Consider the following 13,494-nt stretch of genomic DNA (forward strand, 5'->3'; position numbering starts at 1 on the left):
CTCTTCGCGTAAACTTACCATAACCACTCGCTCATCTTTTCTTCATCCATCCATCCCTTCGAGTTAGCTTTTATGATGACGCCGGCTGGAAAGGTCTCTTTTGGCAAGGTCTTCCTTTTGAATATCACCATGGGTGGAAGTTTCTGGCCATTAGCATGGCAAGCTAGAACCACAGTGAAGGATGACTTCTCATTCCCTGTGGTGCGAATATTCACCGTACGTGCTCTCGTTGTATCCACAGTGCGGTTCACAGGAATATCAAAAGTCAGTGGAACCTCGTCCATGTTGATAATGTTCTCTGGCCGGATCTTTTTTTCAGCTATCTTGTTTTTACAATATGCACGGAAAGTAGCCAGCTTTTCTTGAAAGTCTTTAGGCAGTTGCTGTGAAATAGTAGTCCGTGTGCGGATGGAGAGATTGCGTCTTTTCATGAACCGGAAACCTGTCGCTTAGTAGGAGCCATTTTGTGGTCTTTACAGATGTAAACTCACAAAGGAAATGAAACGTAATATCCGCGCGCTCCTTCTTCTTCTACGCGGGCGGGTGGTTGCTTACAGTAGAAGAAGAAGCGCTTCCTGTTCTATGGGGGCGGGTGCTTACCTTGGCGGTTGCTTGCGTAGAAGAAGAAGCACTTCCTCTTCTACGGGGAAAAAAGATGGCGGCTGTTTACCGTAGTTGCGAGACCGAAACTTTATGAAAATGAATCTTAATATTAATCCATATATAAAGCGCACCGGGTTATAAGCCGCACTGTCAGCTTTTGAGTAAATTTGTGGTTTTTAGGTGCGGCTAATAGTGCGGAAAATACGGTACTCTTTTTTTCCGGACTATAGAGCACACCAACATATAAACCGAACCCAGTAAATTTTAGACAAACATTTTTTATATATTTTTTTATATTTACGCAGCACCGTATAAGCCGCCGATATATACGTTGTAAAATTAGTTATTTACAAAGAAAGATTTCATAAATGTTTATTTACATACCTTAATTGTTTCCAAACAGTGCCTGTAAAACGGCAGTAAAACGGCTTATTCAAACACAACGGAAGTCATCGTCATGGACCCACTGGCTTCGGAAGACTCAATAAGTCAACGGTGACGTTTTGGTGAATTTACTGAGGAATTTGTGAAATCTAAACAATACAAAAAAGAATGCCATTGTTAAGTCAATAATACTAACACAGACTCTCGTAAACTTGTTAGCATATTGGCTAATGCTAATGGCGCTTGCTCGATTACATTACGATAGGACAGTTTAGTAAGTATGACTAGTTTTAGTTATATTGTAAGACTTACAAATGTTGTTTGGAGTGACGAATGAAGAATCAATACAAGTAGAAACGCTATGGACGACTAGAAGACGGAACGGCATTTGTACTTCCAGTTTAAAGCACTAAGGAAATACTGTAGACGTTTACCCTGCAGCACCTGCAGTGAGCAAACTCGTCCAAAAGATGGTGCCATTTTAAAAAATAGGACATATACTGTACTTTAATACATATAGGACATAAATATGACAAACTGTAAATTAATATAGATTCACACAACCACTAACCTGTAATACTGCAACTTGATGATTATCTGCTGTAAAATACCTGAAACAAGTACCTTCATCTTGCCGTTTTTATGCTTGAAAATGCTTAATTTGGGTCATAAATACCCCACATTTGCTTTTTCAATTACAGGCTACATTTAAACGCGACACAGAGAGGAATCGTGATATGATTTAAAAATAATTATATTTTGACAAATTGACTGAAAAAAAACAAAAAAACAACAACTCCTTTTTAAAAAAAAGTTGAAATGTTAATATTAAAAAAAAAATTTGATTAGAATTCGAATCGCGATTCTCACGTTGTGCGATTCAGAATCGATTCTCATTTTTTAAAAATCGATCTTTTGAAATTTTTTTTTATTTTTTTTATTTATTTATTTATTTATTTATTTATTTTTTAATTAATCAATCCAACAAAACAATACACAGCAATACCATAACAATGCAATCCAATTCCAAAACCAAACCCGACCCAGAAACACTCAGAACTGCAATAAACAGAGCAATTGAGAGGAGACACAAACACGACACAGAACAAACCAAAAGTAGTGAAACAAAAATTAATATTATCAACAACAGTATCAATATTAGTTACAATTTCAACATAGCAGTGATTAAAAATCCCTCATTGACATTATCATTAGACATTTATAAAAAAAAAAAAAAAAAAGAACAATAGTGTCACAGTGGCTTACACTTGCATCGCATCTCATAAGCTTGACAACACACTGTGTCCAATATTTTCACAAAGATAAAATAAGTCATATTTTTGGTTCATTTAATAGTTAAAACAAATTTACAATCAGTTGATAAAACATTGTCCTTTACAATTATAAAAGCTTTTTACAAAAATCTACTACTCTGCTTGCATGTCAGCAGACTGGGGTGGATCCTGCTGAAATCCTATGTATTGAATGAATAGAGAATCCTTTTGAATCGGGAAAAAAAATCGTTTTTGAATCGAGAATCGTGTTGAATTGAAAAAAAAAATCCATTTTGAATCGAATCGTGACCCCAAGAATCGATATTGAATCGAATCGTGGGACACCCAAAGATTCACAGCCCTAATATATGTTATATTTATATATTATATATACAGTATATAATATATACTGATATATTATATTTTTATATAATATATACATTATATAACAAATCCCAATTACAATGTACAATATTACAGTATATTGTACATGATGTTGATAGTATTAACTATTAACACAGATTCAGTCTTTTTTTTTTTTTTATATATAAAAAAAAATTCTAAGCATATTCTACAATTTTTGGGTCCTAAAGTAAGTATTTTTAAGCATAAACATTGCTAAATAAACTAAACATATCAATACTACAGTAGTATTGGCCAGTAGAGTAGACTACACTGTTCAGCATCGTGGCCCCTGATTGGCTCAGCCTTAGGCAGCATTGCCCATATTGGATTTAAAAGTGTAATGGTGATTAAAGGGTGGTAATTCATGTCGAGAGGGCTCTCATAATGTTCAAAAACTTTTTTTAAAGGTTTTAAACATTTTTTAATGGTCTAGCTATGAAAATATTTAAGTAATAATTAATGATTCCCATTTCGAGGAAATTAATTTATGGCGGTCATGACTTGAACTAATTAACAGCAATAAACAAGGGACCACTGTACCAATTTGCCATTACCAATTCTGCAAATTATACAATGATGTCATTTTGAGGCCACGCCCTACCACAAATTGATTTCCTGTGTGTGGGAAATGCTGATTATTATATTTACAATTGTGTGTTTTTTTTTTAGGAGCAATGAATTGTAATGTGCAGCCCTTTGAGACACTTGTGATTTAGGGCTATATAAATAAACATTGATTGATTGATTGATAATGTACGACTTGTGACCTCTCCAGGTATTGAAAACAAAGAAGAGAGTCTGGAGCAGGACATCAAGGAACTGAACGAGTCCAACATCAAGATAGAAGCAGACATGATGCACCTGCAAACACAGGTAAGCATCGACTCCGACGTGTCTCTGAATAAAAGCCCGAAGCCTCCCGTGTTCTCGACTTGACTGTCTCGGTGGCTCTTTTCTACCCGAAAGCAGATCTCGTCCATGGAATGTAACCTGAAGACAATTGAGGAGGAGAACAAGATCATGGAGCGGCACAACGACGGCCTTCTGAAGGAACTCGCTCGCCTTAGCCAAGCCCTCATTAGCAGCCTCACCGACATCCAGCTGCCTCAGATGGTACAGTAACACAGAAGTACCACGTCAGACTTTCATCATTCGCTTTGTTCCACTAAGCGTCCGTTTTTTTGATTCCAGGGTCCCATCAGCGAGCACAATTTCGAAGCCTACGTGAACACACTGACTGATATGTACAACAACTCGGAGCACGAGTACTCGCCCGAGTGCAAGGTCCTCCTGGATAATATCAAAAAGGCCATCAAGGGCATCCATGTTTGATTTTAGGCATCCACTGTAGCTCCGTTTCCCCCCGAGGAGTGCAGCTCAAAGCACGTGGAAGATTACATTTTAAGACACGTTTGTATTGATCCTGGTGAGAATTACACTCCTCTTGCACTTAATTATCATTTGTTTGCTTGATTTGAATCTTTCTGTGTTCATGTCATTCCTCCATGACGGCTATTTATTAATGCTATATTTGTCCATCACTGTATTTATTATTATTTCATCCATTTATATTTATTTCTAAAGTTGTAAATTATTGATAAGTCAAAAAAATTGAATAAATTGTTTTTTATTCTGCACAAGCACATTCCAATTTTATAACGGCGCACTTTCGCCATCTAGTGTCGACAAACGTGTTTAGCGGTTAGCTGGCCCTTAAAAGTAAAACTACACCAAAACTTTTTTTTTTAATAAAAAAAAAATGCTTTTCTATTATTTATTGGAATCTGAATGTATGCTATATTCTTTTAAAAAGTATATTCCTAATGCAATTCCACTGTAATGTTTTATTTGTTTATTTTCATTGAAACAACATCAGCAAAAATGCAACAAATCCACTTTTTTCCAAATATAGTTATTAAACTGCCTTCTGTGCGCACACGACACACACACACACACACACACACACACACACACACACACACACGCACTCAGACGTGGTGTGCATGTCGTATGTGCCTAAATGTATATGAATCCATAAGGAAAAAAATAACAGTACTGTTTTGTTTGTGGTAGAACAATATTATGTGGATGGTGTCTCATTTCTATACACAATATACAGTACAATTATTTTCATATATAGGAGCTCGTGTTCTTAAAGACAGTTTTTTTTTGTTTTTTTTTTACTCTCGGTAGCTCATCAGACTGCAAATACTTTTAATGTATTGTTGTTGCAAGCATTGTGAGGTTAAAAAAAGGGAAGGGAGTTCAAATAAACACACAGCTGGACTTCTGTTTATTTTTAAAGTGCTTAAAAAGCCTTAAAAACATGTTTCACTTATTTAACATTTTGACTTTTGTATCACACGAGTCAGATTAAAATATTAAAATAAAATGAAATTAGAAACAGAAAAAAAGGTAGCTAAAAATCAAAGATCTTATTGATTTGATTTAGATGTTTGCACTTTTGTTTCATCCCACTGCTCTTGTTATAAACACAATTTATAATCTTCCCTAATTTATTTCCCACGAGTCGCCAAGCATACAGTGAATAGTTCAAAGTTGACAGCAAGAGCCAAATTATTCCAGCCCTATTTTATCCATGACATTTTTCAATCTTATCCTAATTATTTTAAATGTAATCTTTTATTTATAGTTTCTTATATTTATTCCTACCACACAGACACACAAACATTTGCTCAGGAAGCTCTGTGAATAATATAGATTTTTTCCCCCCCGTTAGTATTTGATGTTTTGTAATGTGAAACGCTTCTTTTTGTGTACCGATATTATTAGTATGAAAATATGAGATTGTATTGTATTTTACTCTTTTTTTTTAATTTTTATTGTTAATTATTATTTCACATTATGATGTAACGCTTTGGATTTTCAGTTGAAGTGTTTGTACATTCAAAACTTCCTATTTACTTTTACGATTTCCTAATAAATCAAATAAATGAAGATATGCGCTGTGTTGTACAGTTTGTGTATGGTAGAAATAAACTTTTCAAATACGCTTCTTGTTTGGGCTTTATTTTAAATTTACCTTATGTATTAGTGGCATCTAGTGGCCAGAGATGCACATTGCATCCGGAAGTGGGTGGTCGCCAATGGAGGCTGCTAATTGAATGTGTCACGTCGCTCACGTACAGCCTTTTTTTTTTTTTTACCCGTTTGTAAATTGAGCCCAGGACAACATGGACCAGAACTACTCAGACCAGAACCTTGGACACCATTTTCCTGCGCCGTTTCAATGATTTTTGCTCCTAATTACAGTGAATCTGCTTCCACTTTGTCAAGATGGCAGGTGAATCTGATGCTCGTCATCCTGCTTGAAGTCACGTGACAGCACTACGACGTGAGGCAGTTTTTTGAAATATCTATTTAACGATGCATGTTTACGTATAAAAGGTCCAACACAAACTATTATTACACTAACTTGAGTTATTTTACTCATAGCCAAGCCAAGAAGACTACAGAACTGCTTTGGTACTTTTGGCCTTGTTTTGCGGTAGCATGCTAACTTTTAGCATGTTAACATTTGAGCTATTTTCCTCATTTGGAAAAGTAAATCCCTATATAATTTTAGCCCTTCGTGTACTTTATGCCCTTAACATATATGTTATCTAGTTAAGTGATAGCAGGCTATGTTTATAATATATATAGTGTTTTCCCGATATCAATATTTTGGTACCGGTACCAAAATTATTTCGATACTTTTTGGTAATTTCGATACTTTTTTAAATATAGGGAACAACAAAAAAATCGCATTATTGGCTATATTTTAACAAAAACATTCTTAGGATACATTAAATATATGTTTCTTATTGCAAGTTTGTCCTTAAATGAAATAGTGAAAATACAAGACAGCTTGTCTTTTATTAGTAAGTAAGCAAACAAAGGCTCCTAATTTAGTCTGCTGACATATGTAGTAACATATTGTATCATTTTCCATTCTATTATTTTGTCAACATTATTAAGGACAAGTGGTAGAAATTGAATTATTAATCTACATGTTAATTTACTGTTAATATCTGCTTACTTTCTCTTTTAGCATGTTCTGTCTACACTTCTGTTAAAATGTAATAATAATTTATTCTTCTGTTGTTTGGATGCTTTACATTAGTTTTGGATGATACCAACAATGTACCGTATTTTTCGGACTATAAGTCGCTCCGGAGTATACGTCGCACCGGCCAAAAATGCACAATAAAGAAGAAAAAAAACATACAGTATATACGTCGCACTGGAGTATAAGTCGCATTTTTGGGGGAAATTTATTTGATAAAATCTAACACCAAGAATAGACATTTGAAAGGCAATTTAAAATAAATAAAGAATAGTGAACAACAGGCTGAATAAGTGTACGTTATATGAGGCATAAATAACCAACTGAGAACGTGCCTGGTATGTTGACGTAACATATTATGGTAAGAGTCATTCAAATAACTATAACATATAGAACATGCTATACGTTTACCAAACAATCTGTCACTCCCAATCGCTAAATCCGATGAAATCTTGGTATGCGCCGCGAGCGTCCATTATTTTTGCTGCTCGATCGCCGTTTTCTGGTGCATATTTCACTACGTCCAGCTTGTAATATGCAGCAAATGATTTCCTTTTCGGTGCCATTTTAGTTCAGTCCTTCTCAGTTTTTATAAGTTACCGCCAATGTTGATGTGATCCATTTTAATAGCTCCGGCAGTAGCGTATAGCACATAGCAGTTAGCATTCCAAGACCCACAATGCACTTCTGCCATGACCCGCCCCCCGCCGAATTCTTATTGGTTGGCGTGTGAGTGACGATTGCTGCCATTTGCTTCGTCGCTCACGCAAATGAGATTAATAAAATTATTTGATATTTTACGGTAATGTCTTAATAATTTCACACATAAGTCGCTCCGGAGTATACGTCGCACCCACGGCCAAACTATGAAAAAAACTTTGACTTATAGTCCGAAAAATACGGTAGGTATCAATCCGATACCAAGTAGTTACAGGATCATACACTGGTCATATTCAAAGTCCTCATGTGTCCAGGGACGTATTTCCTGAGTTCGTAAACATAATATACATTTAAAAAAAACGAAAGAAGATGTTGTGATGCCAAAAAATATCGATGTAATCATAGTAGTATCGACTAGATACGCTCTTGTACTTGCTATCATTACAATGGATGTTAGGTGTAGATCCACCAATAGCGTGTTTACATTTTGACGCCGGTGAGCTACAGTGTGTAGTGAAGCATGCTTAGCTATTCCTTGTCCTTCAGGGATGATACTTGTAAGAAACTCACTTTATTTGTCGCCATAAAGGCGAGGATTCATGATTTTGAAGTACCGTATTTTTCCGACTATAAGTCACAGTTTTTTTCATAGTTTGGCCGGTGGTGCGACTTATACTCAGGAGCGACTTATGTGTGAAATTATTAACACATTACCGTAAAATATCCAATAATATTATTTAGCTCATTCACGTAAGAAACTAGACGTATAAGATTTCATGGGATTTAGCGATTAGGAGTGACAGATTGTTTGGTAAACGTATAGCATGTTCTATATGTTATAGTTATTTGAATGACTCTTACCATAATATGTTACGTTAACATACCAGGCATGTTCTCAGTTGGTTATTTATGCGTCATATAACGTACACTTATTCAGCCTGTTGTTCACCCTAACCCCATATATATTAGTATTTTTACAATGTTAGTGCTTTTACTGATGTCCGCTTGGGATGCATTTTTTTTTTTACATATGATTGGAAGTGGCTATCGGAGGAGCACTTTTACTATATACAGTTAATCTGTAAGTTCTAAGTAATCAAAGTCACTTTAAATCAATCTTTACCAGGGACATGAATAATTTCAGGCTTTACTGAAGTGCTATCTCCGTAGGTGGTACCATGCTAACTGTTATCAATTTAACATTTTAATCATTCTCCTCATCCAAAATAGTAGATAGCTACATAGTATGAAGTAAAATCAGTATAAAACTTCCTTAGCCCTTTCTGCATTTGTTGTTATCTAGCTGGGTGCTAGCATGCCAACTTTGTGATGGTATTAAAATAACGTTTTTTTAATCCTTGTTAGCATTTTAGGCCAACTGCAAACATTGTTGCATGGCATGATGTAAAATCGCTATAGAAGGGCCCTTGCACTTTTGATACGTAATGCTATCTTAGTAAGGGGTAGCATGCTAACTTTGAGCAGGGTAGCAGTTTAGTCATTTTCCTGATCCAAAATACAGTTGTAGATTCCTCCATAGTATTAAGTAAATCCCCAGAAAACTGCATTAGCCCTTTCTGCACTTCAAATCAACTAGCTAAGGTAGTGGAAGTTGGACGCTTATGCCAATTTTAGTCTCCCATCCTATGGGTATATATGAGTGATGTTAACACAGAATCACTGGGCCGAGGATCATCACTAAAGAATTCAAAAGCCTGGGTGGAAGATCTCACTGGTGCTTAACGGCTCCTCCGAGCTGGAGGTTCTCGGCTGTGGTTAGATACTTGGAGAGGAGATGGGCACCGCCAAGTAAACCACTGCTCACTGAAATACCATGATGAACAGACAGCCAGCCAACAACATGCCTGATTGGTCGAGGCCCAGATTACCAACGACTGCGCTACCCACTGCAGCATCTCAAGGAGGGAGTGGAAAGTGTGCTACTGGGACTGCAAAGTCATTGACAGCAAATTCATAGACTGCAAAGTCATCGACAGCATTCATCAAGCTTCCAAAAGAGAACACCATCATTGAGACAAGGAACGTCCATACTTTATATCATACTTGCCAACACTCCCGATTTTTCCGGGAAACTCACGAATTTCAGTGGCCCTCCCGAAAATCTCCTGGGGCAACCATTCTCCCGAATTTCTCCCGATTTTCACCCGGACAACAACATTGAGGGCGTGCCGTGATGGCACTGCCTTTAGCGTCCGCTTTTTTTTCATACAAACAGCGTGCCGGAACAGTCACATGTTGTATGCGGCTTCTAAAGACACACGTAAGTTACTGCAAGACATACTTGATCAACAGCCATACAGGTCACACTGAGGGTGGCCGTATAAACAACTTTAAGACTGTTACAAATATGCGCCACACTGTGAACCCACACCAAACAAGAATGACAAACACATTTCGGGAGAACATCCGCACCATAACACAACATAAACACAACAGAACAAATACCCAGAATCCCTTGCAGCCCTAACTCTTCCGGGCTACAATATACACCCTCGCTACCACCAAACACCCCCCTCCCCCCGAACCCCGCCCACCTCAACCCCGCCCCCCAAAACCTTAACCCACACCGTCCCCCCCCATCTCCCGAATTCGTAGGTCTCAAGGTTGGCAAGTATGCTTTTTATGCAAGCGGAAAAGTGAAAGAACTGACCCACAAACTTGCCAGGTACATTTGGGACATTGTCTGCTTCGCTGAAGTCAGATGTACCGGTTTCGGCAAAACCACCACAGACGAGTATCACAAGATATGGTATAAAGGTGATGACTTCAAACACCAACATGGAGTAGGCTTCATTTCAAACAGGAACAGAGTTAAAAACTGTCATCAGCTGTATGCCAGTTTCCAGAAGGCTCATTGCTATATGCATCTCTGCTCAGACACAAAATATCACCATCATTCAAGTCCATGCCCCAACTCTAGACTGTGGCGACGATGCAGTTGAAGTTTACAAGGAACTGCAAAGCGTCATCAAAAAGACTCCAAAGAAAGATTTCATCATTGTCCAGGATGACTGGAATGCCAAAGTTGGCCCAGTCAGTGAGCGGGGACAGTAGGTCGCTTCGGCGAAATCAATGACAGGGGCCTGTGACTCCTTGAATTTGCTAGCAGCCATCAGCTAAGACCAATATGTTGTTACTACACAAAACTTCCTTGCGAACAACGTGGCATTCACCCAACAGAAAGACGAACAACTAAATAGATTTCATCCTCGTTCCGAGAAGATTCAAATTCAGCCTCAACAAAGCCAAGATCAGGACATTTCCTGGTGCAGATGTCAGCAGCAACCACGATTTGGTCTTACTGACACTAGCTCGAGCTGAAGAATAAACCACAATCGATGCATTCCACGCATAAGATTCAATGTGGAGAAGTTGAAGGACCCTGAGATTGCAGCGATCTCTGAAGCAAATGTATTTGGTAAGTTGGCTGTGCTCAACGTGCTATGGATGACATTAGCTTACTCACTGACAACATTAAAGACGCCGTTCGTGAGTCAGCAACAGAGGTTCTAGGGAATAGCAGGAAGAAAAACAAGCCATGGGTCACTGATGACATCCTAGATCTATGTGACATCAGGAGAGACTTCAAGAAATTTAAGAAAGTTGACCCTGACACAGCTCAGAAGTACAGCGCTGTTACCAAGCACATCAGAACAAAAATGAAGAACGCTAAAGAGAACTTGATCTCTGACCAAGAATATTGAAGCAGAAATGAGAAATGGCAACAGTAAAGCAGGCTTTGACACACTGAAGACACTGACGGGAACTCAGCAACCTAGGGCTACAGTCATCCGGAGCAAAAATTTATTTCTCTTAATTGAAGAGGCATCTGTAATTGGAAGATCGACAGAGTATTGCAGTGAACTCTACAATTACAAGCTGAGACCACACACAACCTTGCTGGAAAATGCAAACAATGACAACAGGGAGCCAGGAGATGCACCAATACTACAAGAAGAGGTTGAGGAATCTGTGCGTGCAATTAAAGGTGGCAAGTCCCCGGGAGTGGATAATGTCCTGAAAAATGGAGGGCTTAAATTCATCAAGGCACTGACCATCTTTTGTCAGAGGTTCTGCGAGACAAAAAGGTGGCCAAAGGAATGGACTAGTATATCGATCGATATGCTCGGCAAGTTTTTCTTTTGGAAGATAGGTAACGATCCAAGATCTTTTCAAAAGGGAGTCAAATCGATTTTATCGATACTAGAAAAACGAAAACATTGGATTTGTAAACGGCAGACTATACATGAAGTTCAGCACTTTTAAAATTAAGGAGGTTATTTAAACGTTAAGTCTATGTGCCCATCTGTGACGTCATCAAAACAAAAATGGCGGATAGCTACGGTGGTCAAGAAAGTCATAACAAATGCAAATGCCACAAGACAATACCATTTATTACAACACAAAAACTTTCAGCTACAGCACGATTCCAAAAGCCACAACAAAGTCAAACGTTATAACACAATAATATAAAGCAACGACACAACTTTAAGCCACAAGACGCGACCAAGAAAACGGAAGTGACTGCGGTGCTAGTTACCACGACACACCGACTTCCAAAGCAAGACAACCGGCACCCAAGGAAAAACAATTTCCTCAGAAATAAATAAATACAAGAGATGGATCCAGGAGGCTATGGAATTTAGGAAGCGAGGGGCCAACACCATTAATATGGATGAGGAGCATACATGCTTCCGCACACCTGGGACTGTAGATGGGAATTGATAAGATTTTTCCGGTTCCGATTCCACTTTCGACTCTACTTAACAATTCGGTTCCTTAACGGTTCTCTTATCTGTCTATGAATGTTGTCGTTCATCCAGGTCATTGTCATCTCAGGGCATTCAATCGATTGCAACTGGACTCTTTGGTTTGTCTTAGAAGATGTTTTGCCGCTCATCCAAGTAGGCTTCATCAGTTTGTGCTCATAGACTTAGATTGGTCAGATCTAGTCCAGTGGCTATTGCCAAAACCCCAAATATTTATACTCCAAAAACCAGGAGGTTGTAGACGTGTGTTTGCCTAGCTTCACTTCTGCTCCCTGTTTGTTGAATAGCTTCTTATCCAGTTTAAGACCAACCCTCTGATGGTATACCGTTCTAATTTGTTAATAAAGACATTATGATTACTTGTGTCAATGCTTTTGTTGGATCCATAAACACTGCAATATATTCCATTGGTTCCATTGGATCCACTAATCACCTATATGAGCTAAAATCCACTTAGAGCTGACACTTGGTCTTCTCTGTGTGGAATTAATTCAAATTGCATGTATACCAAAAAGTGAATTAGTCTGTTCCAGTGTCAAGCGGTGTCCATCACAAAATCTTTATTGACTGTACAGGTAATAACATTTGAATACTGTTCACTGTCATTAACTGCCCAATCAACCACTGTCAGATAAATCTAAAATATAGTAAAAGACATTTTACAAAATAACAAAACAAAACAAAGAAAAATCAAGCTTGATGTGACTCTTCTCTCGTAAAAAGGAAGGTAAAAAGATAGACAGCTCTATGGAGTGTAAAGAGAAACCGCTCACAGCCAAATAAAACTAAAATAAAGTAAAACTACTAACGAGGGATGGCGATAATGCCAATTTTGTTATCAAGCTGATACCAAGTAAACAAAGGGTGGTTGATAAAATTCCAGTTCTCAGTCTCAGGAATGGCAATCCCTTCCATCACAGAGCAACTGGCCAGCCTAAAAGACTCGACTGCTATCCGGAAGTTTACTGAAGAGCTTGGAGGTTGGCTAACCAAGATGGACAAGTCTGGCCTGCCCCCCGGATTTAAAACTTTTATCTACCAGCACTCCATCTTGCCGAGAGTCTTGTGGCCTCTCCATGTGTATGCAGTTCCAGTAACAACTGTGGAATCCTACAAAAGGAAGATCAGCAGCTTTCTTCAAAAATGGCTGGGCCTTCCTCGCAGCCTCAACAGCGCTGCCCTGTACGGACCGGTAACACCCTGCAGCTACCTTTCTGTGGGCTCACTGAAGAATTTAAGGTGGCACACACAAGAGAAGTCCTACAGTACAGAGATTCCATGGACTGCAAGGTGTCATCAGCCTGGATTGAAG

General features: G+C 38.2%; 2 protein-coding genes across 4 annotated transcripts in view; both read left to right on the top strand.

The window, feature by feature from the left end:
* The window catches only part of st18 (ST18 C2H2C-type zinc finger transcription factor), a 116,921-nt gene extending 111,260 nt beyond the window's left edge, over window positions 1-5,661 (top strand). For 2 of the 3 annotated variants that reach the window (XM_061979362.2, XM_061979361.2), the window contains exons 20-23: window positions 3,336-3,348; window positions 3,416-3,539; window positions 3,633-3,779; window positions 3,858-5,661. In XM_061979362.2, coding sequence (XP_061835346.1) covers window positions 3,336-3,348; window positions 3,416-3,539; window positions 3,633-3,779; window positions 3,858-3,998 — 425 coding nt within the window. In that variant the 3' untranslated portion in view covers window positions 3,999-5,661. The remainder of the gene's footprint in view (window positions 1-3,335; window positions 3,349-3,415; window positions 3,540-3,632; window positions 3,780-3,857) is intronic. The other variant, XM_061979359.2, reaches the window with a different exon arrangement.
* A 202-nt stretch (window positions 5,662-5,863) lies between these two features.
* pcmtd1 (protein-L-isoaspartate (D-aspartate) O-methyltransferase domain containing 1) overlaps window positions 5,864-13,494 on the top strand; it is a 41,098-nt gene continuing 33,467 nt past the window's right edge. The window contains exon 1 of the mRNA XM_061979355.2: window positions 5,864-6,021. The gene's annotated coding sequence lies outside the window, so the exon portion shown is untranslated. The remainder of the gene's footprint in view (window positions 6,022-13,494) is intronic.

The sequence above is a fragment of the Nerophis lumbriciformis genome, linkage group LG19, assembly GCF_033978685.3.
Source record: "Nerophis lumbriciformis linkage group LG19, RoL_Nlum_v2.1, whole genome shotgun sequence".
Lineage (NCBI taxonomy): Eukaryota > Metazoa > Chordata > Actinopteri > Syngnathiformes > Syngnathidae > Nerophis > Nerophis lumbriciformis.